This window comes from Macaca thibetana, chromosome 4 (genome assembly GCF_024542745.1).
Source record: "Macaca thibetana thibetana isolate TM-01 chromosome 4, ASM2454274v1, whole genome shotgun sequence".
Classification (NCBI taxonomy): domain Eukaryota; kingdom Metazoa; phylum Chordata; class Mammalia; order Primates; family Cercopithecidae; genus Macaca; species Macaca thibetana.
This window is the reverse complement of record NC_065581.1, coordinates 137,247,527-137,263,208: the sequence shown is the minus strand read 5'-3', so window position 1 is coordinate 137,263,208 and position 15,682 is coordinate 137,247,527. Positions and strand designations below refer to the sequence as shown.

Sequence of the window (15,682 nt, the reverse complement as noted above, 5' to 3'; positions counted from 1 at the left end):
CCTTGTGAATCACCAAATCTGAGGGTAGTCTCGGGAACCCCTGAGACAGATGCCTTTCTAGATAATATAATATTTAAATCATAATACATCTATATAGTTACTGCACATACCTTTTAACTTTTATTAGTTATTTTATCTCTTTTTTACAAATTAAACAATACAGTGTATATTCTTTGTTGTCTGGCTTTCACTCAAATGATGTTTGTTATACTTATATATATTATTTTGTGTAGTCATAGTTTGTATTCTTTGCTTTAGAACATGGCATTATGTGAATATACCCAACTTATTTATCTAGTCTACTAATGGTTGTTGCTGGGCTGTTTCTAGTTTGTTGCTTTTATAAATAGTGCTGCTATAAATTTTGTACTACATGTTTTTGGGTGTATTGACATACATATTTCTTTGGTGAGTATCCCAGGAATGGAATTGTTAGGACATAGGTTAGTTTACTTTCAGTCCGTTTTGCTAGACAGTTTTCCAAAGTGGTTGTACAAATTTATACCCCCACCAGCAGGATGGTATGATATTTCCAGTTATTTTACATCCTTCTTAAGGCTTGGTATTTTCTACAATTTTTCATTTTACTAATTTTAGTATAGGTGTACTGGAATCACATTGTGGTTCTAATTTGTATTTTCTTGTTGAACACCATCTCATAGGTTAATTGATCATTTTGTATTTCCTTTTCTCTTAAGTGTCTGCTCAAGTGTTTTCTCCATTTTCTACTGGGTTGTCTCTTGTCTCGCACTAGTTTTAATACTTTTTCAATACGTTTTTGATATGCCCTATTTCAGATATATTTATTATAAGTATATTTTCTCCTCTGTAAATTCTGTTTTACTCTCATAATGGTATCTTTCGACAAGAAAGAGGTCTTAAGTAGAATTTATCATTTATTCCTTTTGTTCAGCATATTTCTGTCTTCTATCTAAGAAATCTTTGCCTATTATGTTTTTAAAAAAATTGTTGAAATTTTTATTTTTTTTTTGGTGGAGGATGCAGGCATCAATCTTTGCCTGTTGTAACATCATAAAAGGTGTTCTCCTATATTCTTCTAAAAGCTATATTGTTATAACTCTTACATGTAGCTGTATATTTTTTATATAGTGTGAGTTACGGGTCAAGATATAATGTCTTCCATATAGATATGGAAAAAGTACCATTTATTGAAAAGAGTATCCGTTCCCCTCTTCCCTACAGTTTTACCTTTGCCATAAAAAATGGTGAACGTGTGTGTGTGCATCTATTACTGGAGTTTCTCTTTCACTGGTCAGAATTTTTATTCCTATGCTATTACTACACTGTCTTAATTACTATAACTTCATCATAGGCCTTGATAACATCCAGGAACTGTATTTAGATTTAAGAGTAGCCTTGCATATTCTTATTCCTTTGCATTTTCATATTGTCTTTAGAATCAGATTGTCATTTTTTTTTAACAAAATTGGGATTTTGAATGCTTTAAATCTACACATTAATGTAGGAGAACTGACATTTTGCCAATATTGAATCTTCTAATCCATGAACATGGTGTGTCTTCCCATTAATTTAGGTATTGTTTAATTTCTCTCAATAAGGTTTTATAGTGTTCAGTGCAGAGGTGTAACCTATCTTTCACCAGACATATTCCTACTCTAATTTTTAAAGATATATTATAAATGGCATCATCTTAAAATACTGTTTTGTTGCTGCTTCGCTACTGATTTTTCAATATTGATGATATAACCACCCACCTTAGTGAATTTTTCTTCTGAAATGGATTATAAATTATTTCCTTTAGGTTGTACCAATTTATGTTTTTCCAGTCTCTTCTAAGTATGTGATTACAGCATTAAAAATTAGGTTAGAAACTCTATCCTTTCCACAGTTAACAGTGACAGTTTGATCAGTTTATGAATGAATGTCATCACTTCTCTCCTGTAGACGTGGCCATAAATGTAAGGTACCTGCAACAGGCTTCTCAGGAAAGAGAGGGTAATAGGTCAGAAATCTCATAAAACAGTTTAATTTCTATAATAGCAAAATGCTTGAATCATCTTCAGGTCAGTTCTATTTTTTTCCATTTCTCTCTTTATCCTAGCATCCCAGTTACTATCATTCTGTCAAAAATAATTAGACTAGTAATATTTCATATGCAAACAATAATAGTTTGCTACTTTTAAAGCAAAGAAATATTTAACTTCCATCTAACTTGGGGTTGGGATGAAAATAGTGATCATGAACCTTTGAAGGTCCTCAACTCATATCTTTTCTGTTTCGGTGACTTGGCTATTTCTCTAAGAACATGGTGGAGAAGAGTCTACTTATACTAGCAATGAGAGCAGAAAGAGAAGTTCCAGGGTCCAACTTGAAGTGAATTAAGATGAAACCAGTCAGACACAGTATATTCCAGATATACAGTAGTAATGGGCGGACTGTCACCAACTTTGAGAATTCAAAATGTTGGCCAGGCGCGGTGGCTCACTCCTGTAATCCCAGCATTTTGGGAGGCCGAGACGGGCAGATTATGAGGTCAGGAGATCAAGACCATCCTGGCTAACACGGTGAAACCCCGTCTCTACTAAAAAATACAAAAAAATTGGTCGGGCGAGGTGGTGGCACCTGTAGTCCCAGCTACTCGGGAGGCTGAGGCAGGAGAATGGCGTAAACCTGGGAGGCAGAGCTTGCAGTGAGCTGAGATCCGGCCACTGCACTCCAGCCTGGGCAACAGAGTGAGACTCCATCTCAAAAAAAAAAAAAAAAAAAAAAGAAAAAAAAGAAAAAAAGAATTCAAAATGTTGGGAAAAGATGAATGTTGAAAATTGTATGTGTTACTCCTTTTAAATTTCTAGTTCTGATCTTACGCTTGAGAACTATAAAAATATTCAGAACTATTATTTCTACTTTGACTGTAAAATTTAAAGACATCCACCAATGAAGTCAGGGTTCCTCATTAGCAAAACATGGTACATTCTTATGCTACTTAGTTATGTCCATCCTTATGACACTTGATAGAATTTTAATCTCTCATCATAATGTCCTGCATCCCAAATTTAAGTAATAAGAGGTAATAATAGCTAGATTCCCTTTGGACTCTGTTGTTGCGGAAAGTCAGGGACCCCAAATGGAGGGACCAGCTGGAGCTGCGGCCGACGAACATAAATTGTGAAGACTTCATGGACATTTACCAGTTCCCAAATAATACTTTCATAATTTCTTATGCCTGTCTTACTTTAATCTCTTAATCCTGTTATCTTTATAAGCTGAGGATGTACGTCACCTCAAGGCCACTATGATAATTGTGTTAACTATACAAATTGATTGTAAAACGTGTGTTTGAACAATATGAAATCAGTGCACCTTGAAAAAGAACAGTAAAACAGCGATTTTAGGGAACAAGGGAAAACAACCATAAGGTCTGACTGCCTGCAGGGTCGGGAAAAATAGAGCCATATTTTTCTTCTTGGAGACAGCCTATAAATGGACGTGCAAGTAGGGAAGACATCACTAAATTCTCTTCCTAGCAAGGATTAATGCTCTGGGAAAGGCATGCATTCCTAGGGGGAGGTCTATAAACGGCCGCTCTGGGAGTGTTTGTCCTATGCAGTTGAGATAAGGACTGAAATATGCCCTGATCTCCTGCAGTACCCTCAGGTTTACTAGGATGGGGTAAAATCCTGCCCTGGTAAATTTGACGTCAGACCAGTTCTCTGCTCTTGAACCCTATTTTCTGTTGTCTAAGATGTTTATCAAGACAATAGGTGCACCGCTGAACACAGACCCTTATCAGTAATTCTGCTTCTGCCCTTTGTCTTGTGATCTTTGCTTTTGCCCCTTGCTTTGTGATCTTTGTTGGACCCTTATCAGGAGTTTCAGATTTTGCCCTTAGAAGCATGCGATCTTTGTTCTCCTTTTTGTCCTTTGAAGCATGTGATCTTGTGACCTACTCCCTGTTCTTGCACTCTCTCCCCTTTTGAAATCCTTAATAAAACTTGCTGGCTTTAAGGCTCAGGTGGGCATCATGGTCCTATCGATATGTGATATCACCCTGGAGGCCCAGCTGTAAAATTCCTCTCTTTGTATTCTTTCTCTCTTTTGTTTTTTGAGATGGAGTCTCCCTCTGTCACCCAGGCTGGAGTGCAGCGGTGCGATCTCAGCTCACTGCAAGCTTCGCCTCCCGGGTTCACGCCATTCTGCCTCAGCCTCCCAAGTAGCTGGGACTATAGACACCCCCCACCATGCCCAGCTAATTTTTTTGTCTTTTTAGTAGAGATGGGGTTTCACTGGGTTAGCCAGGATGGTCTCAATCTCCTGATCTCATGATCCGCCTGCCTCAGCCTCCCAAAGTGCTGAGATTACAGGTGTGAGCCACCATGTCCAGTCTGTACTCTTTCTCTTTATTTCTCAGCTAGCCAACACTTATGGGAAATAGAAAGAACCTACATTGAAATATTAGGGGCAGGTTCCCCTGATACTCTGTGCTCTAATACATCAACTCATTCATTCTGGTTAACTCACTTGAATAGGTCCTTCACACTGAAATGTGAGTACCAGGAAAGCAAAGAAGCTATAGAATATAGTCATAAGAATAGCAGTGATTACAATGAAAAGACAATTTGAGCTAAACTGTCTTCCTATCACAGAATTCAGCAGAAGAAAACTCATTTGAATAAAACCGATATAGACCCAGACTAGGACTCAATTTCATTTAATTCACATTAGTTTATAGATAATATTTTTAACTGCTTTGTTACTAAAATAAAGTCTTAGCTTTGGTAAAAGTATTCTATATTAGAATATGACATATATATCACAATATAAATTCACAGTTAAAGAAATAAAAACAACTCTAGTTAGTTAATAAATTTGTCTTAACTCACATATAAACACTTTTCATAATTGCAGACAGTACTGTAACTTGTTTGATTAAACATGAAAGCTGAAGCATCTACCTTACATTTTGTTCAAATTCAATTATCAACTCAACAAATATTTATTGTATCTAATACGACTCTCACTCTGTACTTGTCCCTGGCATATAGTGATGTATACATATGTATATATAGAGAGAGCTTCAAACTTGGCTAAATAAGCATTTTCTTTTTGTTTTAGTAAAATGTTTTATTTTCTATAAAGATGATACGAATATGTAACAATGAACTCTGGTTTCTCCATATAAAATACAACTTTTTCTAAATAAAGGGGTTAGAAAAACAATTTCCAGAGAAAGACAGAGTGAGCAAGAGAGACACACATTTCGTTCAAGGTACTTTGTCCCAGACTACATTTGGAATGTTTATAACTATTCATTTTAAGTTTTCAAAAAAATGAGAAAAAAGCAACAGACTATTGCATATGGCCTGAACAGAAAATTTGTGTGGTAAAAGGTCACACTGCAAACTGGAATGTCTTATGGAGGGACACCAGAACTAAGTTCTTTTCAGCAAAACTGATCTAAATACAAAGAATATTAGGAAAGGAAGGTTCCAGCTCTTCAGTATGCACAACTGACACTGGAAAGAGGGTCGGGGCAGGGCAGGAGAGGGTCTGACTGTAGGACAGGTAGAACACAAGACTTGCCCGTAGGAGTCATCCAGGATGAAGAAAGGTCCTTTCTACGCCCTTTCCATTCAGCCCAGGGATTCCTGGGCAGGGTTGTCCTTCTCATTGAAAGTGGCTTATGTACTGAAAATGCACCTTGTCCCATAGAAGGAAACTTTCACTGAAGCTAGCAAGGGGAGCCTTTCAAACTCCAGACTCCCCTATAATATACTCAGTGCTGTTTCTAACTCTGGTCATGCAATTTTTAATGTTTAATTCATTTTTTAATACTGAGAAATACCTTACCTATCTACCTACATATCCACACACAAATTTATAAGAGTACAGTGCACACATTTTAAACATACAGTTCAACAGATTTTTACCTACATATGCACCTGTGAAATACTGAATCGTTCCTTCACCAGAAGGTTCTTTCATGCCTCTTCCCAGTCTCATGATTATGCTATTTTGACTCTTAAATGTGTCTTGAAAATGCCCTGTCAGAAAACTTTTTATTTTCATATTGAAAAATTTCACACCAAAGCTGACCATACTTGCATGTTAGTTTAAAATGTAGTCAGGCAATAAGTTGATGCTACTTTAATAAGTGCAGTAGATTTCCGTTTTCATTTCATTTCATTTCTTTTCTTTTTTTTGTTTGTTTTCTTTTGAGACAGAGTCTCACACTGTCACCCAGACTGGAGGGCAATGGTGCAATCATAGCCCACTGAAGCCTCAAATTCCTAGGCTAAAGCAATCCTCCCGTCTTCCAAGTAGCTGGAGCTACAGGTGCATGTCACCATGCCTGGCTAATTTTTTTTTTTAGTTTTTGTAGAAACAGGGTTGGCTTTTCATATGTGGAAAAAATGCTAACTGTTCAGAGAAGAAAATATATTAGATCTGGTCAGAAACATTAAAAAACAAACCAACAAAAAAACCCTTAGTTTCTCCCCTGTTCTCGCAATCTCAGTCATGAACATTTAGTTTTGTTTTTATACATATTTCATTCATAACTGTCTAACCTAAATTATGTCCCTCTTAAGTATAAAATTATTAGTATAATAAGATAGTTAACACATGTACTATTTATAATATGCTAAGCACTATTTAAGCACTTCATATATATTTTATTTTATTATTTTAGAGACAGGGTCTCACTCTGTCACCCAGGTTGGAGTACAGTGGCACGGTCATAGCTCACCGCACACTGAAACTTCTGGGCTTAAGCGATGCTCCCGCTGCAGCCTTCCAAGTACCTGGGACCACAGGCGAGCTCCAGCAAGCCCGGCTAGTATTTATTTTATTTTATTTTCAGTAGAAACAGGGTCTTGCTATGTTGCCCACGCTGGTATCAAACTCTTGGCCTCAAGCTATCCTCCCACTTTGGTGTTGCAAAGTGCCAGGAGCCACCGTGTCTGGCCTATATATGTTATTTTAATCCTCACAACAATAAAAAGGTGTAGGTACTCTAATATTTAATTTTTGGAATGAAGGTTTACATCATTTTCTCAATACTAAAAAACTCCTAAGGGACACAGTCAATATTTGAAATCAGATAGTACAAGGCCAGAGTCCTTTCTCTTACTCAGTACATCACACTGCATTACTGAGACCCAGAAGTGTAGCAGAACTAGATTATTAGACAAATAATGAACTATGTTTTTTACCACTTCAAAGTTTCTGGCAATTATTTTATGCCACATGGTAAGACTGTTTCCAGGATCTCAATCCTCCTGTAGTTTAAATATCATGTGGTATTTGTCATTTTTAAAATTTGTATTGAGAGAGAGAAAAGAACACAGACATCTCAGGCAAGAGCAAATAATGAAATAACTGAATAAAAAAGTTATGTTAGGATAATATATAGCTATCATTTCTCAGTTACAGAAACATAGCATGACATATCTAAAGAACTTCAGAGGTCAATGTGGGACCCTTTTGCAATTTTGGTTCTACTTTAAATCTGGAAAAAGACAGGTGATATAGACCTAAATGCCTTCTTCTATTATCTTTCAAAAATTTCAACTCTCGTTCCTAATCCATAAGCTAAAGTAAAATCCTTATACATCATATGTATCTGTGTATATTCTCTTTAATAATTGCTTTTTAAAATAAAACTATCAAAAGGAATCTTCATATGTGAATTGAAAAAAGTATATATTTTCTCTTCCACAAAGCTTCTTTATTACTCGCAAGAGTTAAGGAGAAAGTCTTTCTTTATTGCCTTACAAATCAGGAGTAAAGCACAAATGCTGATTGAGCAGACTGATGACTAGATGGAGAAAAATAATGAAAGGAAAGTTGCCAGTACAAACAGAATATTGCCATTCATTTTTACCCCAAATGAATCAACTACTGGTCACAAATGTGGATGTGCTACTAATTCCGGCAACAAACACCCAAAGAACCAACCCTCTGAGGAGGCCCACGTCTGCATGCAGACAACTTTTTCATGTTTCTCTTGCTAGAACACACCAAGTAGCAATTTCTCCTTTGTTGGCATAATCAGGTAACTCTTAAATGAAGAATCAAAAACACAGAGAATGCAGGAGACTTTCCCCGACTTGGAACTCTAAATACTCATTCAAAGATGCAAATGTTTTCTCTTGTCAAAGAAACTAAACAGCTAAGTCATAATATGCCTGGTCAGGAGGAATTGCCCTGACTATTAGCTAGCCATCACAGATCTGATTTCTCACAGTAAGTTTCAAAAAAAAGTAAATGATCTTCAATCTAACTGCACTACTGATGAAGATATGGACCAGTCTCTATCCCTATAATCTTATATAAGCATGAATTAGCTTGGTTTTACATTTGATTACCTATGATGGAAAGTAATAGAGGTTTTTAAACAAGTGACTTGCTATTTTCATCTGCTATTCCTGACCTTTTCCTAAGATATTGGTTGATCAGCAGCACAAGACTATTCAGACACTAAATGGCAGAAATAAGTCCTTCTAAGGTTTTCTAGATCTTTCCTATTATCATAACAAGATTCCTTCAGTCAAGTACTAGAGGATGGGAAGTAGCACGCCAATACTTGTTAAAGACACCCAAGTGAGTCACAGAACTAACTGTAATAGAAATGCCATATTTAATTAGCCCTGAAGCAGGGAACAAAGTCCTTCTATTTTAGAAAGGTGGTGAGTGTAGTTAAAACAAGCAAAAAACGCAAACCTCTTACCTTTTGTAGCAATGCGTACACACTGGGTTTTAGTTTCCTGATAGAGGAAAAATGAAAAAAAAAGGAGTCAATGTATAGATAATGTTTCCTGTTTCATAAACTATAATTATTATAAAGATCCATCTGGGGTCATAAAAAGGGATTATAAACAACAGAATTTTAATATTAAGAAAACTTTTAAAAATATGCCTCCCTAGGGATACTTAAAAATATAAAATAAGAACTTTGAAAAATATTTTAGTTTTTATAGAGATGTAAATATCTGTTTTTACCTCGCAATGAAACAGGTTAGTTTGTGACAAGTAGTATAGCATTCTATTTTCATATACAGTACTTTGTAAACTATCAGAAAGAAAAATGTATTTGCAAAAGTAATAAAAATCAGGTCCAAATATAAATTTAATTTTCATCTGAGAACTGTAGACTCAGACCAAAGCTGAACATTATATACTTTCATTTGGATCTCAGCATGACTAAAGAGCTAAATGATAGCAGTTAGAAAGATTATCAAAACATTGCATCATAGTTGCGGTGTAATTTATCTCTTCTTTCTTCCTTTTAATTTAGCTATTAGGAGTTAAATGTTTCTCAGCATAGATAATTTTCCTCCTCTTGCTAGACAGAGCGGATATACAAAGTAGAAGCAGTAGGAAAGGACAAGAAAAAATGTCATTATTATTTTTAATGCTGTAGGGTGACAGTAGGAGACACATGTCCCCACCAGCTACTTTTGGCCCCACTCTTCGTCCTTTAGGACTTAGTTGAGTCAGTGTACATCCTTGAATATACAAGAGGTGAGAAAAGGTATCGAAGCCAGTAAACAAAACAGAGGTGATCTGTTTGCAAGATGCATTTATAACTCCATCTTGAGTAGTTCTATATGTTGATAATTTATAAAAGAGTTTACAATTTCCACTTAAGCATTTTTTAAAATTATTTTTAAATTAAAATAAAGCAGTGAGGGGGGAGTTAGTAATTAAAAATAAAATTTTGCACTTCTATTACTTGTGGCCTGAGACCTTCATGGTAACCTACAAGAGATTATTTCACATTCCCATAAAGGCCCAAAAGGATTTTCATTTCCTAAAAGCAATTGCTGTTAACTTTCTGTTGGCATTGCCAATCTCTGTTGGTAGAAGCCACATCAACTTTAAAACTCTTTGCTGCCGGACTCGGTGGCTTACGCCTGTAATCCCAGCACTTTGGGAGGCCGAGGCAGGTGGATCACAGGTCAGGAGGTCGAGACCATCCTGGTTAACATGGTGAAACCCCATCTCTACTAAAAATACAAGAAAAGTAGCCGGTCGTGATGGCGGGCGCCTGTAGTCCCAGCCACTCGGGAGGCTGAGGCAGGAGAATGGTGAGAACCTGGGAGGCAGCTGCAGTCAGCTGAGATCGCACCACTGTACTCCAGCCTGGGCGACAGAGTCAGACTCCGTCTCAAAAAAAAAAAAAAAAACTATTTGCCAAGATAACTGTGAGATATATTGTTGCTATTCTGTACTTTGACTAAACCACAATGTAGATATATTAACAATTGGAAGAGAAAATTCATATCAAGAAGCTTTTAAAGAATGCAGACATTCATTAACACTCCTCTGGTATAACAGACCAAATAACCAAAGTTAATTTGGAAGCTCTCTAAAGATGAAAACCCTCAGACAAAACTATACTTCCTGCTCAATGCTACATTATACCCAGAATAGACTAATAACTTCCGTAGTGTTCTGTTTTTAGAGCAGCTCAGTTGTAACAGTGGTATGGAATGATGTGTGGGCAGGAAGTGGACACTAGACTACTCTCTAAAGACCCCTGTTCTTTAGAGGTAAACCAGAAGAGGAGAAGAGTATCTTCAACCGTGAGCAGCCTCTGACTTTGGAGAACATCTTAGAAGATGCTGTGACCTTTTTCTTTGCTACCTACAAGCCAACCATATAGGCAAGCAAACAACAAAGCTTTCATTCAAAAGCAGTTAATCAATACCCAAAGCTCTCATGGCCCCTGCATAAATGCAAACGGATTGTTATGTCTTCCAATTAAACTCTTCTAAGATATAATATACTGATGCAATTGTATATCATGTAGCACTCCCAGGTGCTCACCTTAGGGACTCAATTACATAAACCCAGCAATTTCCTATACACCTTCAAGTCCATTAAAATGTCATCATTCTATTGGATTTTGAATTGTGAATATTTCTATCCTCAAAATTTGTTTTCCCTCTATCTCTGTCTGCCAATAAATAAATAAACAAATAACAGTAAGTTTTAGGAAAGAAAATTTTCCAAAGAGAACAGCATGAGGCATGAAAGGCCAGGTTGTTTTCTCACATACGGAACTGCTGGTCATTTCTAACGTCCTGTTGTGTTTTCCTCTTCAATATTCATTTGGGATCAGCGGCAGTGTTCAAAAACAACTGTGTCCAAAATGGGAAAAGGAGGGGCAACCAGGGAAACAGAGAGAAGCCTTCTGTAATGGCTTAGCAGCCAGTCATCGCCAGGCTGCCTTTTGTTTAGGTTCCGTCAGATATACCACAGGCGCCCTATTACTTTGTAATCAGAGGATTGTTACTTGTTATTTACTATTTGGCTTGAAAACCCTGAAAAGTTTATAAGGTTTTATTAGCCTGCTGTGGAACACGCATTCTGTTTATCCTGCAGTAAATTTAATCTCTTGAAGTGTGCCACCACTGAGCAAGGAAGACAGAACAATGCCGGATCGTTACTGGGGGTGGAGTCCCGGCAGCAGCACACCCACCTTTTCAAATTATTTTACTCTCAATTGCTATTGTGGGCTTTCCTGAGGAAGCCTCCAGTAGAAGCAGTTACTAGGAAACAGGAACCCTGTGAAATGGAACTGGCGTGCGGCCTCAGCCCTACAGGAGGCCCCAAACTGTGCACACTGTGGAGAACAAAACCCCCTACATGCAAATTTTCTTTTTCTTTCTTTCTTTTTTTTTCTTGACAGATGCTACTGAGTATTTATAAAATTTGACTTCAGCTTTTCTTCAAAGCAGGGAAAAAGCAAATCCTGGAGGAAGCTCACCTTCTCCACACTGCTCATTGCCTGGAAATAGATGTTGTATCCTTTGCGTGGAGCCAAAGGAGGGTTCCAAAAGCCTTGGTAGGTCCGATTGTCACCCACAGTGAATGGGGCAGGCTCAGGCAGGTTTCCTGGGGGAAGTTCTGCAGCAAAGTAATAGGGTGCACCCCCACTCATGGCATTTTGGTATGTGACAGGAACCTGGTAGCATTCCATGGCTCCTGCTTCTCTCTTGGTTCGGTGTGGGTGCAGTTCTTCCACAACAATCTGATAAGCACTTTGGGGAAAAGAAAAAAAAAACGATAACACATCAACACATATATACACACATATTTAGAGATTTGAGATACTAAGTTTTTTTTTTTTTTTTTTTAAAGGAACAAGGGGTTTAAGGGGTTGACTATTAACAGACAACATTTCAAAGTATTTAAAGTCAGTCTTAACCTGCTACACTCTTTTCAGCTATTTCGCAATAAAATAAAAAATTCACATAGATGCTGCTGTCCCTAACATCACCGTAGTTACAAAGAAACTGATAAAAATAAGAACAATCACCTTAGGACTTTCAACATTTTCAAATGATGAGGAATGAGCCACCCTAATAAGGATTCTGACATTAACCAGAGACACATCATAGATTCAGTTCTTTGTCTGATATTTTTAAATGTTTAAAGTTAACATTTTCCCTTGAAATGAGAGTACAGAAAGTCCAGCTCCAAGGTCTAACAGAATGACTGCCTCAGGGCGGTGCTAGAAGCACCCATTTGTGGTTGTCACAGCCACAGAGACAGAATGTACTGACAGGCTTCTCCACCTCTTGACCTTGCCATGGCATCTACATTGGCTCAGAGCTATGTAGATCTAAAATACAAGTGACATGCGGCAATACGGGCACAGATGGACAGAAATCTGTCCTCACAACCGAAATAGACCGCCTCCTTCTTCTGGAGTTGTTAATAATAAAATGTTACAAATTGTAGAAACAGATGGCATTTGGCCTATTAAAGCTCTAACCTAAACCTTCTGATATCTTTAAGTCTTAAAACTTTTCTATAATTGCAATTACTTTACAGAGGAGAGAGAAAACAAAACAAAACAAAACAAAACAAAAACACAACAACAACAAAAACCAAAAGGCAAATTTAAAATAAAGATCCCCCTGATCTCTACCAATATTTTTTAACAACTCTGAAACTGGTATATTAATAATATTCTTTTTTAGTAGAAAATTCTTTAGGTTAAAATTTTTTCAGGTAAAATATTACCATGAAAGTTGACATAATTATATTTTATATATTATAAATATATTTTAAAATGTTTTAAAATTCCTAAAATTCTGGAAAAGTATATGTGGTATCTCATGTAAGTTGAACATAAATTGTATGTAGGGCTGCATATTGATATTCAGTGGATCTCCAGGAGGAATAGAATATATTCTTTAAAAGATTTCCATGAAAAAGAAAGAGGTGGGTAGGTAGAGGGGAGTGGGAAGGAGAGGGGAATGGAGAAATATATATATATATATATATATGTATATATATATATATATAGAGAGAGAGAGAGAGAGAGAGAGAGAGATACACTGAACATGTGTCTATGAAAATTAAAACAGTTTAGACTCTGGTATAAAATTCTAATTTAATATAAACTCTTATACCTACAAATAAAAGATCTTCATAGATTAAACAAAAGGACATCAAAAGAAAGAGTTAAATCATAATTTAATTGATAAAGATTTTCTTTTCTTCCTAATTATTCAAGCTCCCATTTTCCATTAAAATATTGCTAATAAATCAGTAGGTTGGTATCCATCTCGTTTCCTATAAAAAGTGAACAGAACTTGTAGTAGTGTCAGAAATTCAGATTTGAGCAAGCAAGGCAGAAGTCTATGTTATTTCAAATTATATGTGCTGCATCATTCCCTATACCTCTGCCAAGTTGGGTTGCTAAGCTTCTAAGTATGCTACTGACAAGATGCATGGTCTCTGAGGCATCCATGGAGCAGGCGCTTGTCAATTTTAAGATATAGAAAATACATAAGCATAGCCCTGGAGAAAGAAGAGAATGATCATAGCTGACATATGCTATGTTTTATTTTAAATTTATAATTCATATTTGTATATTATACATTTGCCTGTCCTGTGGATGTATCCACATATGCATATAAACTGCCTCATACATGCTCTCCAAACAAATGTAACCTTATATTCTTGCCCTAAAGAATAATAATGATAATTACCTATCCTTGTTAATCATTAATCTAATCCTTAAAAATAGATTCCTCATTAATTATCCCATACCTTTTGAAAAAAAAAAAACAGAAAATCTAGTGAATGTTCAATCTTAACTAATTCTATTACATTGACAGAGATTCTACATAACAAATTAAGGATACTTCATGCAAGACAGCTTGTCTATTCAGATCTATGAGGAGCAAAGTAAACTGCCAGTGTTGGAGAAGAGTGAAGGAAGAAACGGTGCAATAGGTTCCTTGGGAAAGAGCCTTAAGTATGGTGCCATAGAAAATAAAGATCAACGCCTTGGGTTGAACTTTCAGATTTGGCCCTATTCTCAATGAAATGGAAGATAAATTATTTCAATTTTATAAGTTCTAAAATACAAGTGACATACTTGTTTCATAAAGAATAAATTAAGAAAATTATTTCCACATATATACAAATATAAATTACAGTGCAATGCACTTTAATCTTATGTATCTTTTCTCTACCAATATTATGCATTTATTCTTTGAATGGTCATTACGGAAATGAAGTATTATATTTTTGTTACTATTGAAACTGAAGCAGAGAAATTGAGCTCCATTAAAACTTAAACCAGGAGCCTCACTTTGTTCATTCTCTACTTTATACTATAGTGTTACCAACTGAATATTTGTGCCCCATTCCCCCAGAATTCATGTTAAAACCCTAGTTCTCAAAGTGATAGTATTTGGAGATGGGGCCTTTGGAAAATAATTAGATTTAGAAGAGGGGCCCTCATCAAGAACCAGATCCGAGAGCACCTGGATCTTGGACTTCCCAGCCTCCAGAACTGTGAGAAATATTTCTTGTTTAAGCCACTTAATACTTTGTAATAGCATCCTCAGCAGATTAAGACATATACATACAAAAAGACTTCTGAGAACTGGCTTCCAAGCATACTTTCTAAAACATTCTTTGCATGATGAGTGACATTAGATGGAAAGCTAGTTGGAGATAACCTGATCATCCCACTCTACCTCTTCCACTCTACCACCAGCTATACCAGGAGAAACGTCTTCATGATATAACATTCACCTCAGTTTCTAGATATTTTTTAACCTCAGATATGTTTAACTCCAAAAGCTGATACAATAGCCATTACATTTTCACATGTTATACTTACTTAAATGCCCATTATCCTATTTGAAACCACACTTGAATATATGGTTCCAAATAGGATAATAGGCATTTAAATGTTTGTGAAATGAATACACCGCTTTTGCCTTTTCTGTTTTTTTTGCTTAGGACATTTCCAATATATTTTTTTTTGTTTCTTCATGAAAGTACATTTTTCACCTGAAAAATCCTGAACATTATTTGAAGAGTAAGAATTTTCTCAATTACCTTTCTTCCTGTGACATTGTATCCATTAATTCATTTTCATTCAACAATTATATATTTAATAGTTATCACGCAGGCTCTGAGGACAGAGAGGTTAAAAAAAAAAAAACAAAAAACCTGGCTTTCACGGACCTTATATTCACTTTTATTTATTGAAATTTCTAGTGTTCTACCATTTTTAGAATGCTTTCTGCCCGTCTCAAGTTTGATACAGTTTAAAACAACAACAAAACTAAAATATATACTTTCTTTTAAACTCTGTCCACTTACGAACCTGTGACTATCCATGGTAAGCTTTTAAAATGACTGAGACAGCTACCCAGAAGTA

The 15,682-nt window shown here is 36.1% G+C and overlaps 1 protein-coding gene across 12 annotated transcripts in view; it reads right to left on the bottom strand.

Moving 5' to 3' along the window:
- The window catches only part of PTPRK (protein tyrosine phosphatase receptor type K), a 566,799-nt gene that overhangs the window by 94,381 nt on the left and 456,736 nt on the right, over positions 1 to 15,682 (bottom strand). For all 12 annotated transcript variants that reach the window (XM_050788294.1, XM_050788297.1, XM_050788302.1 and 9 more), the window contains exons 12-13: positions 11,756 to 12,029; positions 8,711 to 8,747 (exon numbers count right to left, since the gene is read on the bottom strand). In XM_050788294.1, coding sequence (XP_050644251.1) covers positions 8,711 to 8,747; positions 11,756 to 12,029 — 311 coding nt within the window. The remainder of the gene's footprint in view (positions 1 to 8,710; positions 8,748 to 11,755; positions 12,030 to 15,682) is intronic.